The sequence below is a fragment of the Myotis brandtii genome, unplaced genomic scaffold (genome assembly GCF_000412655.1).
Source record: "Myotis brandtii unplaced genomic scaffold, ASM41265v1 scaffold79, whole genome shotgun sequence".
In the NCBI taxonomy this organism is placed as follows: domain Eukaryota; kingdom Metazoa; phylum Chordata; class Mammalia; order Chiroptera; family Vespertilionidae; genus Myotis; species Myotis brandtii.
Genome location: NW_005371173.1, coordinates 4774100 through 4789051, shown reverse-complemented (window position 1 = coordinate 4789051; position 14952 = coordinate 4774100). Strand labels below are relative to the sequence as shown.

Genomic DNA, 14952 nt, shown 5'->3' with positions numbered 1-14952 from the left:
ATATAATGAGGTAAATAATTTTTAAAGTCAAAAACAGCATCATATCATAGTTAGATGTACATAGAGTGGTTGAGATGCTAAACATTTATTTGTGTTTTTCCTCTGGGCTCAAACTTGAGTCCAAGTTGCTTAATTAATTTTGTGATTCGGTGGGTCTATCAGTGGAAGGAGAACTCTAGCTACCATAGCTGATTGGAAAATAGAAGTCAGTTCACCCACAGATCCACAGAAAATTCAAAATTCAAGCAAATTGATAGTGTGATAAAAAGCAAAGGACCAGAATTCAGAATTTGAAGATCTAAGTTTGAAATTTAGCTCTGCCCCCAGCAAGCCAGGTGATGACAGAAATATCATTTCATCCATTTGAAACTCTGTTATTATTATTATTTTTTAATCTGTAAGGTCAAGTATGGTTTGATGATTTTTTAAATGATTTCCAGCTTTTAAAATTCTATGATAAGCAGCACATTTAACACAACACATGAACATCAATAGCAAGTAGTGGAAAAATATTTTAAGCAGCAATATATTTCTAATTTTTCCTCCTGCAATTACACGCATTTCACTTTGTTTTCTTCTGTTGGTTTTCTTCTCCAGTAACCTTTCTATACACAGTCTTATGCTCAGACATTCACACATTGATCCTGCTCTGGCTTCTTCTATCAAGAAGAAGAAAGCATTTGAAGGGCCCCTCTTTCTTAGTGGCAGCCTGCTTAGAAATGGATGAAGATTTGGGAGGAATAATCAACTACCTTTGATGTCTCAGGCCTTTGACAAACTTTCTTAAAACAGTGGCTTATTTATTGTGAGTGTACAGAGAAAGCTGTATGAGAGTAGCTTCCATGCTCGTTTGAATGAATTATATTTCTGTGTTATGGGACTGCAATGAGAATAAGTCACTTATCTCGGTCCTCATATATAGATATGGGCAAATGCTTATATTTGCACACTCAAATGTTTCCACAGGTATATGTTAGCAAATTGGAAGAAGCAATGCTGCATACTTCATGCAGGAATTTGCTACTGAAGAAATTCTTGATTTTTTTTTTCTTGTGTTGGGTCCCTGGTATATCCTCATTGGCTGTTGACACTAAACAAAGTGATCAAATAGGGACTTGCTCAAATCTGTACTTCATTTTGTCTATATAGATACATATCAGTAGAAATAAAAGAAGATAAGAATTTGCCTCCAAGCAAACATGTTCAAAGTTCTTCCTCAAGGAAACCAAAGTGAATGCTGGCATAAAGGAGAGGCCAAGTATTCTGAATTTCTTCTCGCTTGTTGCCTGATTTTGCTAAGCTCAGCCTTCTTACCCAGGCTCTGAGGTATTTGGGAGCACAGAATTTATTTACTTAATCATTGATCCCACAGCACTGACATGTGTCTGGGGCCAGGAGGAGTACAGGGCCCTGGTCTATATTTTTTATTTTTAAGGGAATCGATAAGGAGCAAAAGCTGAATATCCTTTGTAACTGAATATGTTTCTACTGGCTGATTATGGGCAGGATTGTCAGAAGATGCAGATGGGAAATTGGACAATGCCCTTTTTCACAAATTTGGGAACTTCTACAAACATCTTTAAAGCTTTGATGATCATTTTCTTCTCTTAGACTTAGAATATAGGGAACATTTTTTTCATGCTATTCCTTTATGCCTGGTAGGGTTGGATGATATGTAAATAGAGGGGACTACCTTTGCTGAGGATACATTCTGGGTTGGGATACATTCTGTGCTTTCCAAATTATCTACTTTCCGTAAAACCAGCCTTCGAAGCAGATGTTTTAAAGAAAATTTTACTAATGACAAACTGGTTGAGAGGGTTAGGCATCTTGCTCCAACCAGAGAGGAAGTGGACAGGGGGGTATTTGGAGCAGATCCACCTGTTTCTGAGCTAGCGGTCTCCACCATGACATACAACTTCATTTGCTCAAACCTCTGGTATCACCTCTTCTCAGTTCAATGGTGACTGTTGCTTAGGCACAAGGAGGAAAAACCCCCACAAAATTTCAAAAAGCAGCTGTCCCTATCCAAGGATGGTGATAAATCATTCATATCATCTGCTGGGATATGACAGTAATCAGAAAGCCAACCTCCTGGACCAGAGCCTCATACCTTTGCAGGTCGAAGGGGAGAAACCACACTCTCTTCTTTATTATCCTTTCCCTCCCAGCCTCTAGAGAAGCACTTCTCTCACAGTAGGTATCCCGTGAATGACTTCTGATGACGACCTTGACCTTGATGTTGCTACTAATTCCTTTGCCAGTGAGAGTTAAGCTCAGCCTTCTCTGTTGCCTCCAGGGAGAGTTTCCTCTTTCATGTATGTTCAGTGATTACCTCTTTCTATATCTCCCAACAAGCAATAATTGAGCCAGATAAGATTTGGAGTTTCAAAACAAACCCCCTGCTCTGCCCCTTTTCTTCCTTATGGAACCCAACAGAACATGGAAAGCAAAGAACAGTCTTGAAATGCCATGTGGGAGGTGTCAGTTAAAGCAATTCTGTATTAATGTGATCTCTATATTAGAGATCACAGGCTCACAGGATCTGTGGCTCTGTTAGTAAATAATGTATCTAGGTTTCTCAGCCTTGAGAGGCTGTTTAATCTCTCTGTTGCTGCAGGGCATGGCCGGATTATCTTCCGTATAGCTGGATGCGGTCCTTTGCTTCAGTGGAAAGAGCACTCGAGTGGGAGTTAGGTGATTTGAGTTTTACTTCCCGAATTTAAGCTCCGTATCATATTCATAGTTGCATCCATGGCACCCAGGGCAATATCAGCCACATCTTTGGGCGTGAAAATTTGTTTACTGAAAGATGAAAGATTTGGGACAACCCCACCTGCTCTCTCTGGGTTTTGGCTGTTTCTTCCGATGATCTGCCATATTGTAAATGCTTTGCTCTGGTAGTTCAGGTCTCTTATTCGTGTATCTTTTTACCTCCTTACGTAGGTTTCTGGCACAAAAAGGGTAGTATTTAACTTTCTTCTTAAATCTGCCTTCTATTTTCCAAACATCTCCAGTCATGCTAATCCTGGCAAAGTGTAATTGTGGATAGAGCTGTTTAGGTTTTGTGTGTTTTGGCTAGTCTTGTCTTAACAAGGGTGGCAAAAGCATTCTTTTGTTTTCCACCCCTGAGAGGCTCTCTGTGTAACTTGTTACCTCTCTTATGTATTGAGCCTTGGTTTACTTGTTGGCTTTAAAAATGACGGATGCACACAATAGCGAAACATTTAATAGTAGAAAGTAAAGTTGAAGGCAGGGTGGTTCTTTGTCTGTGGCAATTGTGTCACGAGTCTAATTGTGTCGCACCTATAGCTCGGCAAATACAGCTAAGATTTAGGTTTCATAGCCAGAATTTGTTCTTAGTAACTGTAGGTAACATAATTTTCACATTCACCAACCACCTTTATGGTCATGTTTCTACAACTGACTTACAGGGTTGGCTGTGACATCTGAGTCCTGGCACTGTAGACCAGGAAGAAAAAGATGTGACAATATTGGTCACACTTTTGCTTCCAACCCATGTCAATCCTGTTCCTCAAATGAATGTCTATAAGATTGCATATTCGATATATTCGATCTTGTATCTGGGCAGCCTCTCTGAGTTCTCATGGAGGAGGTGCGTTAACATTTCTCTCTGGGCCTCATTTTTTCTCATCTGTAAGATGGGGGCGACAATACCCCTCCAAATAGGGTTTTGGTAAAGATGAAAGAAGAGGTACTTAAGGGATGCAGAAGGCAGGGTTGGGTATCATAAGCTGTCAGGGAGTGGGTCAGTGAACAGCAGCTTTTCTTATATCGCCTTTACTATTATTGATTTAATGTTGCCCAGCATGTAAAAGGAACCATCACAAGAAGGGCTTTGAGAGAGCTGTGTTCTGCCTCTGGTCAACCAGTTTCCATAGAAAAATTTCCAGAGATAAGTTGTTCGCAGTGGATGAAGCACACTTACATCAAAAAAGTGTGGTTTTAATTCAGATGCAATAACAAAAACATAAGCTAAATCTCCTCATAAAAGTAGTCTTTGGCAACATGGGTTTTCTTTCCTTATCAAATAAATATTTTTTTCAAAAGAGGAAGGTGAGTATGTTTGGGAAAGTGAAGTGACCAGATACAATTATTTCTTAAACTACTTAGTTTTTCTTCTGATAGCCTTGAGGAAATGAATGAGACCAGCCCAGATGAGAGCATTTCTAATATTCTGCAGTTCTGAAGAAGTATGGTAAAAATGGAAGAAGGTCCATAATTACTACATGGAACAGGATCTTCTGTTTTATTTCATCGCCCCCCCCCACATTCATAACATCTTAGAAACACATATTGAATCATGAGCGATTAAAAATGCCTATTGCTCTTTCAAACTGTTTGCCCCCCCCTCCCCAACTCAATTCCATCGGATATCTATGAGTTGTCACGTTTTTAGTAAGTAATATCTGTGTCAAGCTGTGCTCACAAAAATGTCCCGACATAACTGTTAATAAGCATTGTCATTTTAAGAATGAAACAGTTTGGCGAACGATTTATGTCTTATAACGCAGCGCTTGGGGCAGCTGTATGATTTGTCTCCTTAGCAAGTCAAGTAATTTCTTTAACAAAATGTTAAGCACAGATGGGCCATAAGCTGTCAGTTAACTATTATTGTGTCTGCATCTGCTTGCTTTCAATGCACTGCTTTATGTATTCAGCCAGTTACTTAGCCGCGGCTCCGTGAAAAGCCGAACCTACTCTGATTGGCAAATAAAATGTTCATTTGTCTCTTCTTCCTATTGTTTTGTTTTGGTAACACATGTCAGCAGCTCAATTACCCAGTTCATTAACAGCTCCCAGAGGACATGATGGCCAGCCCGAGATAAGAGGGGCAATTGTGGCGCATATGGTCAATAATAGCCTCTCTCTTGGCAATTGTAAATAAAAGTCACTTGGCCCTTTTCCTTTCAGGAGAACTACTGTTTTCCTGTTCCCCTTCAGTGTGCAAATTACCTTCCTCTGCCCCGTGCAAGCCAATCCCACCCCGAGAAACCAGAAGCCGGCTTACAGCTCTCAGCGACATGGGGACCTCCCTTCCTCCCTTTAATTATGACTGACTTTTAAGCTCTTGAGGGGGAAAGTTCTTATCATGGGAGACTATTCTTAGAAAGCTGTTAGCTGATTAATTAGTGAACTAATCAGTTTCCCTAATTGAATAGCAACGCATTTTCTTAGGGGTTTCCTCTCTTTTTCTCTTTTGAAATGCTCTGGTGGCGGTTACCATGGAGTTTAAAGAAGCTATTTCCAAAACCTTGCCCGTAGAAATGATTTGCAGGGGTGGGGTAAGGAAGTGGGACTTCAGCTTTACTCCAGGAGAGAGAGTCACAGGGGAAAAGGAATCCTTGTTGCAAAGGAAGCCTCAACATAAAGGTTTGGGAGGCTGCTGGGTTCATGTGGGTCAGTGTCAGGGTCCCAGAGCCAGTACCATTCCCCCTTCGCTGTGAAAGCTTCGGAAGTAGGTGCTCACACAGAGTTTGCTTGGGATTCTGTGGCTCCTTTAAGCGAAACCTTGCTGTGTCAGGGGAAAGGGAAAGGGCACTGATTGTTTTCACGTAAACAGACCAGTGAATGCTGCTACAAAATAGAATCACTTGCAGAGCTGCCATGGAGGACGAAGGAGAAATACGTGTTTCATTTATTATTATTTTTTTTTACTTTTAGCTTTGTTGTTACGGAGGAGGCCTTGTAAGTGGCAGGTAGTAAGGCGATGGCTGTTAGAGAAAGGCTTCCAATCTAACGTGGATAGAAATCCCGCTCCCCCCTGAAGGTCTGTTATTGGAACCTCAGGATTCGGGGGTGCTGGGGGCCTGGGAGGCAGCCTGGGGGTCCTGCTGCCTCCGCTTGTCAGCTCTTATCTGAAATAAACACCAGCGGTCCACGTTGTGCATTTCAATCGCTCCTGGGCCATGAGCGCCGGGCGGGCGGGCCTTGGCGGGCTGGCCCTGCGGCCGGGCATATTCATAACCAATCTGTACTCCCTCCCAGGGCAGCAGGCACTCGGGGAGTTGTTGAGTGTCAGGGTTTATTTGTGCTATTTTGATTAGCACCAACCTGGCAGGAGCTTATTTTCCTTCTAATGACCCCGTGCTGTGAGAAGGCGGTTTCCGAGGGAAGGGCTTGGGTCGAGGGGAGGGGAATAGCGTTACATTTCTCCAGCCCCCAGTGGGGACTGCTGGGCAGGGACCCGAGTCGGTAACTGGCTGGAGGGCCTTCAGTCCGTTTAGTGTTCTTAAAAGCACCTTTCTGGGAGAAAGCCCAGAATTTCCTTGCCATACATGATCTCCCCCTCTCCCCCCTATATGGCATTTGCTAAAGATTGTTGTGCAATCACATTTTCATAAGCAAATGTAGAGGCAATACAAACAAAACAAGACCCTCCACCCCCAGAAGGACCACTGATGCGGTTATAATTCATCTTTCCTACTTTATCAACTAACAAAATAACAATTACTCAAATCCGAGTTCTGGGCTAGGAATTGTGGGATGTTCAGTTGATTACTTGATAGATTGTTCCCCTGCACAGACTCGCTCATCTACCTGAGGATTTGGTTGTAACGCTTGGGCTTGTTCCTGTCAGCGTGTATCTCTTTTCTGTTCTCGACATATATACAACTTTAAGCCACAGAGAAACAGTGTGACCGGTCACTTCTCAGCCTGTGAATTAATGTGGAAGAGAAGCTTCCAGGTGCTGAAGTCTCTCAACTGGATTGGATTAACCCCCACTGTGCATCCATTTCAACCCACCCCCCTCCTCTGGAAAAAAAACCCCCCACAAAAAAACAACCAACCTCCCTTTTCTCATCCGCCCCGGCTTTCTTTGTGTCTGCTGCTCCCTGCCAGGCAGGTGTCAGAGCTCTGAATGAGGGTAAATGCCCCGTTGATGGATTCCACAGATGGAGCGTGGAAATTGGGAGAATAGGCTTCAGCCACAGGCCATTTCTTGGGATCCAACAAAAGCCTCCAAATAAGTCAACAAAAATCCCAAAGATCACAAAGGGAAAATGTCATTTGTCATTTACTCGGGGCCTGTGAGGGAATATCAGCCTGACTTCACTCCTCCTGGCCTGCACCCGAGTAAACACGGGAGAGGTCATTCACGTCTCTCTCCGTGTAAATGGGCCACTTCAGAGCAGAACACAGTTAGCTGCCCCATTGTCCCCGTCGTGTGGAACTGCGCAACCCACAAGCACAGGAGACCTTCTGCAGTTCGCCACGTAGGTGCCTCAACCTTCGAGATGACCTGTGCAGGACCTCGTGGAATACACCTGTGAATTACCTTTAAACTCAGACTCAGGGTGAAACGACCTCATGGACCTCTCAGGAACGATTTTTATTGTTTATTTATTTATTTTTAAATCAGTGGAACACAGCTTTGAGGACAAATGCTGACAGGTTTAGCTTGGAAAGAGGAGGAGTACAGAGGAAAAGACCACTCATCTGGTCCGAGGCCGTCTTAGAGTAAATGACGGATGACTAAGGAAGTTCAGCCTGGACGCCCCGCAGAGGGACCCCCCCCCCACCTCCTCCGTGTCTGTAAATCGCATTGTATTATATGGGGGCAAGCGCAGAGTTTAAATGGTTGTCATGTTTTGATTCTTTAATTATTCAAATGAAAGGTCTTGCTGGGAAGAAAGACAATGTGCCAGATTCATGCTTGTGAATTATTTTGTTTCTCCATTTTTGGCCTGTCTCCCATCTCTGAATGATATTGGTCTGGAAACCAATAATTACAGAATTTCATGTGACTAAATCCCTCTAAAACTGAGGTAAGAGCTCATGTATAATAGCGTTAACTAGGATGAACACTTCCGGGAGCTGTGGAAGAGGTCACCAAGGGTTAACGGACATAGACATACTCTCTAATTCTGTAATTCCTTCTTTAATTAAACGTCATGGTTGGTTCCGCTGGTGGTAATACCACTGCCTTCTCCTCCCAGTTTGATTTGTTTCCGAAGGGAGAATTTGTAATTCTGTGGGGGTATCATGGTTGCCTATGCTTGTTTTTCCCCCCTCCCCCCTTTTTTAAACAGACAATGTTCATTTTCCCAAGGTTATCCTTGGGAGTTAATGTGAAGTCATTGGGAAAACTAAAGCTGTGGCTCCTAAGATCTAAAATTAGCCTGTGCTAGAAGAAATGAAATTGCTTATAGAGCAGAGAAACACTCAGGCACCTGGTGGGAGTTGCCATTTCCCTGTCATCACTCGGGGGTTTCTGCTAAATAAGTTGTGTATATTCAACAAATTTCAAGTGACTTATTCCTTCACTTTTATCTAAAATGAATTTGAAAGATGGATATAAATAGCCTAAGTAAATATTGACTGTATACTTTAAAGTTTTAAAAGTACATCATGGTGACAAGGGAGAGAGGAGTGAATAGATGGAACCAGGGTATTTTTAGGGCAGTGAAATTGATTTGTAGCCAACTGTAAATAGCATTTTAAATTAGTTAAAATCCACACAACTGTCCAACAAAAAGAGGGAATCCTGGTGTAAACTATGGACTTTAGTTGATAATAATGTATAAATATTGGTGTATGTAATAAAAGTACCACATTAATGCAAGAAGTTGATAATAAGGGAAAGAATGGGAGAGGGGAGAAGAGAGGAGGAATATGCAAACTTTGTACTTTTTGCTAATTTTTTAAACTTAAAACTGCTGTAAGAATGTTATATTATTCAAAACATGTATGAGGTTCTTTACAACTCTTGATATCCTTTCACTAAAATGTCTTTAATACTGAGAGAGAGAGAGAGAGAGAGAGAGAGAGAGAGAGAGAAGACTTTAATAAAGTACAAAATGAGTGATCAATTCAACTGTTTGTGAACAATAGTATGTTCTAGATTGCCCCTGGATGTTAGGAACTTATTGATTCTTATTAGAGACTGCTAATGATCAGATGGACTACCTTGATTTCTTAAATTCATTAGTTATCTTGGCAAATGAATTTATCTCTTAGCACTTTATTGTTGTTTCATAAGAATATCTTAGCTATATGGAGTTCCATATGTTTGTTGAATTCAATTAGAAGAACTGCTTGATTTAGTATATAATACTGATCAAACTTGTATGTCTATAAATTTTATTTGATTCTAGGAAATTTTTGGAAATTTGGGACAAATTAGAACAATAATGGCATCTAGTAAATGATTTACATTGGAATTCCTGTTTTGGTTTCTTTCTGGTATTTCTCTTCAAAAGGACTGTGTGTGTGTGTGTGTGTGTGTGTGTGTGTGTGTGTGTGTGTTAAAGAAAATCCACACCTATTTAGGACACACCAGGTTGGAAGAGAAAAAGAAGGTATGTTCTATGAAATCCCCAAGACCTGGATTAAATCTTAACTTCCCTTACTGTGTGACCTGAATAACTTCTTTGAGTCTCAGTTTCCTTTTTCTGTACAATGGGGTAAGCATTTACTTCACAGGGTTCTTGTTTAGTTAACCTGAGGAAGAGAGAGAAATCATCATCCCCTTGGTATGTTTTGCTTCAGGTTCGCTGGTGACAGAGTTAAATTAATGTATAAATCAGAGAATGGATTATGAGGGGATTTTGGTAACAGTCAAAACATTCAAAGTCTGATAACAATATGGATTGCAGTTTGCAATTTAAAGCAATACAATTTCCACTTAAAAGGCCTTATATTATATATTGATATGGATTTTCTAATGAGAACTACTCTGGAATTTGAAATTGGGGGACTAATATTTCTACTTAATGAATAATAGAGCAAATATGTGAGGGCATGTGTAGAATATGATTAAGCAACGTAAATGTAATGAAAAAATCTCCCCTAAATATTAAGGGTGGATAGTAGAAATAGTCTCAAAGAGATTATATTACTGAAGGGATTATATTTAATCTAGTTGCCAGATCCTATCACTTTATTACTTACTCAGATAACTGTCTTGATAACACTGCTTGTAGTTTCCAAGTCATAGCATTAGATATTCTGTACAGAAAAAAATATATAATTTCTTTCTGTTGAGCTATCTTTGGTCAATATTTAGCAAGATAAGTTACTTTGTATCTAGTTTCTAATTTTTCTAGTATCGAGTAAAATTGAATATGTAAAATAGATGAACTTCAACGGAATGATTTCTTTTGTGCTATTAAATGGGATTTAAGTTTTAAGTTTGTTCTTGGTCAAAACTGAATGACTCAAATTCAGGGTATTATGGATCTTGTTCTGTGTAAATAAGGAATTTTACTTTTATTGAGTAATGTAAGGAATTGTATTATTTCCATCTTTAGAAATAGCTAGTATTTCTTAGCTGGTAGATTAATCTTGGTTTGCTGACTTAACATATTTTAAAGCCCACATCCTTTTGGGGTTTACCGATAGGGAAAAGTTAGAATTAACTTGCAAAATTGTGGCTTCATATTGCCAAAAATGACCAGTTGGTTCAGATAATTTCCACCAGAAAAATCAGGAAAATTATTTCCACCATATCTTTTGAATTGATGCTGTGTGGGGGCTTTCCTAGTTAAATTCAGCCTAGAAAGAAAAGGAGTGATTAGTTAGCTCATTAAAAAAAATTATTTTTGGTGGTGTAGGCTGTCCTATTAAACTCTTAGTCTGAATTATTTTAATCACCTGCTGTTGGTGGTTCTTCGTCTTTTAAATCACAATCCTTTTTTTTTAAAAAAAGATACTAATTCTCCAGAAAAATGTAGCTATGCAAATACTTATGAGGATTTCCAAATAATTTTAGAGGATTCACAGACTCCTCAAAGCTCATATAAAAAGATGCTGGGAGACTCAGATAAGCGGAATATCCATCTAAGAATATAAGGGTGGCAGAGAAATCAGTGTTAGCTCAAAACTTAACTTTTCCCTGGCACATTTATTTACTCAATCTGTACTTATTGAGCACCTACTGTGTTCCCAGGCTTCTTGCAGTGAACAAGGCAGAGATGAGCCTCGAGCTCCCAGAGTTTGTGTTCTGGGGGATGTTGATTGTGAAGGTGGAAGAGTGGTCTTGACCCTCAGAATGAGCTCTTGCTGGCACTACGCAGCTCCTTTTTCTTCAGGAACCAGAGTCGATTTTGATTAATTGACCTGACAGTGCATGGCACATCATATTTACTGGGGAGGACTTAATAGCCCCAGAGACTCCCAAAGGAAACACGAAAATTTCCACATACTATTATCCTAATGGGGTCACAGTAAGAGAAAGTACAAGCAAAGAGGTAAGGTTCTCACAGGTGGAGGAAGCTTGTGGTCCGTCACTAAATGCTGTTGAGTTTTCACCTGCTTTCACAGGGGAAAGGAAAGTCAGGTCATCCTCACCCAGAGCATAAAAGGAAAACATTTTATGGAAATTTATTGTCCTCTGAGGGACATAAGCAGTTTGTTTCTTGGGGGCGCATATTATTTATAGTTTAAAAATATGTATGTGGAAGCGATGTTTGTTTTTGTAAATTGTGGCAGGCAATATTTTCTGTATTTGGGAATTTTGAGAGGGAAGAGAATGATTAATCTAGAATATTCTATAAAGGTGGTTCTCTAAACGTCATCTAAGATCAGTAAAATTAGCATAAATCCCCTGGGAGTATGTTAGAAATGCAAATTCTCAGAGCCCACCCCAGACCTACAGATCAGAAACTGTGGAAGGGGACAGCTATCTGTGTGTTAACCAGTTCTTCAGATGACTGCGATGCTCTGAAAGTCTGAGAACCACTGCTCTACAATTAGGCACCAGTTATCGCTCTTTTAACTTGGCTCATATTTATCAAACACATACACATGCAAGTTGTATTGGGAGATTTGGAAGTTTATGATGCAATGCATGGCATATTTCTTTGCATGTTAATACTCTTAAAATATCCTCATATTTTAGGAAAACCTGTTTTCTTTTTTAAAGTTAATACTAAAATATCAAAAAATCAATCCTAAGATGTCCTAAAATAATGAGTTTATATGAAGTTAGACCATTTTCTATTAAATTAGATAACAACTGAAAAACCAAGTGCAATGTCTAACACACAGTAGATGCTGTGTATATTATAGTTCTATTTTGCTTTTATGCACAAACATTTACTCTTTAAAATTTGTCATGTGTATTAATTCACTCTCCTAATTTCATAGTGTTTGAATGGGAATAAAATGAAAAAGTATTAAATTATTAGAAAACTTAAAATTATATTTATGGGTTATTTTGGACATGCACCTTTTTGAGCAGGATACAATTTATCCTAAAGTAGAATGAAAGTTTAGATTTCCATAGGACAGAGCTAAGTCTGAGCTGAAGACAAAAGAGAAGGACATAGGAGACATTGCATTTCACATTGCTTCTAACACCACCTACATTTCCCCAGGTCCTACCTGACTGAGGGTGCAAATGCCTTACTTTGACATTGACATTAATTATCTATAACTTTCTGGCTTTCCTTTCTCATTTGCTGAGAGCACACATCAATCCCTTCCCTGGAGGAACCCCCAGTTATTCGGGGAGTTTTCAGAGCACATTTGGATGTGCTCTGGAGCAAGGATGCTCCGGTTCCCGTACTATACTTAGTGTCTATTGCCTGATAGCCTTCTGACAGCCCTCTGCCATTGCCCAAAGTCCAGGGCCTCTGGGTCAGGGCTGCTCTCCTGCCAGAACCTTGTGTCTGGTGCAACCTCAAACCTCAGAAGCTTCATAGGCCAACAGGTGCTCTGTCACAGCTCACAGACACCTCATTGTATCATTAACTCAAATTCCTATCTAATTTCCCAGCACCTTCTCCCCTTTTCTAGAACCCCCACACAAATTTGGAAGGTCTCCTTCCCAGACAAATTCAAGCTTTGATGGGGAGGAGGCCATAGCAGGGCTGGCTTTAGGAACTGACCTGTGCAGTTGCCCTAGGCCCTGCCCTCAGAAGGACCCTGTGTTTGGTTTTATGCTCTGTTGTTGCTCTCTTGAACACTGGGTCCCGCATTTTCATTCTGCACTGAGTTCCTCAAATGAGGCAGCAGTCCTGGGCAGCCACCCACCATTCAGAGGCCCAGACTCTGAGCTTCAGTTAAGGGACAGTTTACTAGATGATGCCTGCTTCTTCCTGAATTTATTCTTCAGATTTGTATTCACAGTTTTTAAATTCTCCTTAAAGCATGTCCCAGTGGCAATGAGATATTTAAACGTGATTTTTCTTAGAGGAGAGGTGGAGCCTGTACATTTATAGGAATCCTGCAATAGTTTACTATTATTGCCTTTTTAGATACTAAGTTGATTATTTATTTAAAATAACATATTTCCTGTTGCAAATGTTGCTGAAAAGTTTATCAGGAACCAAATTAAATGTGACTCATTCATTAGACATAAATTAAGTGACCCATTAAAGGCTAAGGATGAAGGTCATAAAAAATGGAGTAAGTACTGTCCCTGTTTTCTAAGAGCTCATTATGGACCTTGAATGACAGAAGCAGATTGCCATTATTTCTACCTGGGGGGCTTGAAGAGAGGGTAGCCGAAGAGATTAAATACCATTTAATAATATAATACCTCAAGGAGGGGCTTGGTGTCCATGAATGACATTGGGAATATACCTTAGACTAGGATCTGAATCATTATGGCTTGTTCAGACTTGAATTATGATTCACATTTTATCATTTTTTACCTCCACCTGTGCTCTTTCTTAGCCTCAGCACCCCAGTCGGATGAAGGCTCAGACATTGACTCTGAACCCGATTTGCCACTAAAGAGGAAACAGCGCAGGAGCCGAACCACCTTCACAGCAGAACAGCTGGAAGAATTGGAGCGTGCCTTTGAGAGAACCCACTACCCTGATATTTACACCCGGGAGGAGCTGGCACAGAGGGCAAAGCTCACCGAGGCCCGAGTGCAGGTACTGCCGTCGCCATGCCCTCGCCCTGCCTCAATCCAGGCAGGAAACAAAAAAGGGTCTTTTCTCCTTTTAAAGCAGATTTTAAATCAGGAAAATAGATATATTAGCAAAAGCAGTTTGTGAATTGTAGCCTAGAGCACTATCAAGTTCCCTCCTTTCTCTCTAATGTCTTCTTTATAGTTTGCCTTATCATGATAACAGCATCATGACCTCTTTTTTTCTTTTTATTTGAATTTGCCTGATTCACCCTCCTTCCCTCCCATCTCTTTTGTTTTAGGTATGTCTATTTAGCAGGATTTTAGAAAAAAAATTCTTAATAGGTAGGTGAGTCCAACTAAATTTGTGATGGATACATGTGACTTCTTTTCTGTTATATTGTTTGATAGAATTATTTTATAGATCACATTTTTAAATCTGATCTATTGAATTTACTTTCTTTAAATTCTTAGTGTTTTTTTGGTATTTATGAAAATGTGCATTTTTCTTTCAGAATTTGGTTATTATTACTATGAGAGTATGATTGTATTAGCTAAAACACACAGAAGTATGTCCGTTCATGTTTTCACACATCATTTCAGGAATCCTAATTATATACCAGTCATTATCTGGATTTTTGGGGTGGTACACAGATAATAGCAAAACAATTTGAGTGTTTTCTTTTTCTGTGCAAGTACTGTTCTAAGTGCTTTACATGAATTACCCCATTCACTCACCATTATAACCCTAGATTGGTACTATTATTATCCCCAAGTTATACACTTGTAAGTGATAGGTATTTGGGAGTTAGTGAAGCTGACCCATGAGTAGTCGAAAATCTGTATATAACTCTTGACTCCTGAAAAAATTAGTTGTCCCTCAATATCCATGGAGCATTGGTTCCAAAACACTCCACAGATACCACAATCCAAGGATATTCAAGTCCTCCACATCTGAGGACTCCCAACTGCGGATCGAAAACACTACAGGCATTTACGGAAAGAAATCTGCCTCTAAATGGACACATGCAGTTCAAACCTGTGTTGTTCAAGAGTCAGCTATACTCTGAACCCTCTGGAGAAGGCTTCTTTGGTGTATTACGTTTCTATTGAGTGATAGAATAATG

The 14952-nt window shown here is 40.0% G+C and overlaps 1 protein-coding gene across 2 annotated transcripts in view; it reads left to right on the top strand.

The window, feature by feature from the left end:
• Window positions 1-14952, top strand: part of PAX3 (paired box 3) — a 94591-nt gene that overhangs the window by 48465 nt on the left and 31174 nt on the right. For both annotated transcript variants that reach the window (XM_005883485.2, XM_014531162.1), the window contains exon 5: window positions 13645-13850. In XM_005883485.2, the coding sequence (XP_005883547.1) occupies window positions 13645-13850 (206 nt within the window). The remainder of the gene's footprint in view (window positions 1-13644; window positions 13851-14952) is intronic.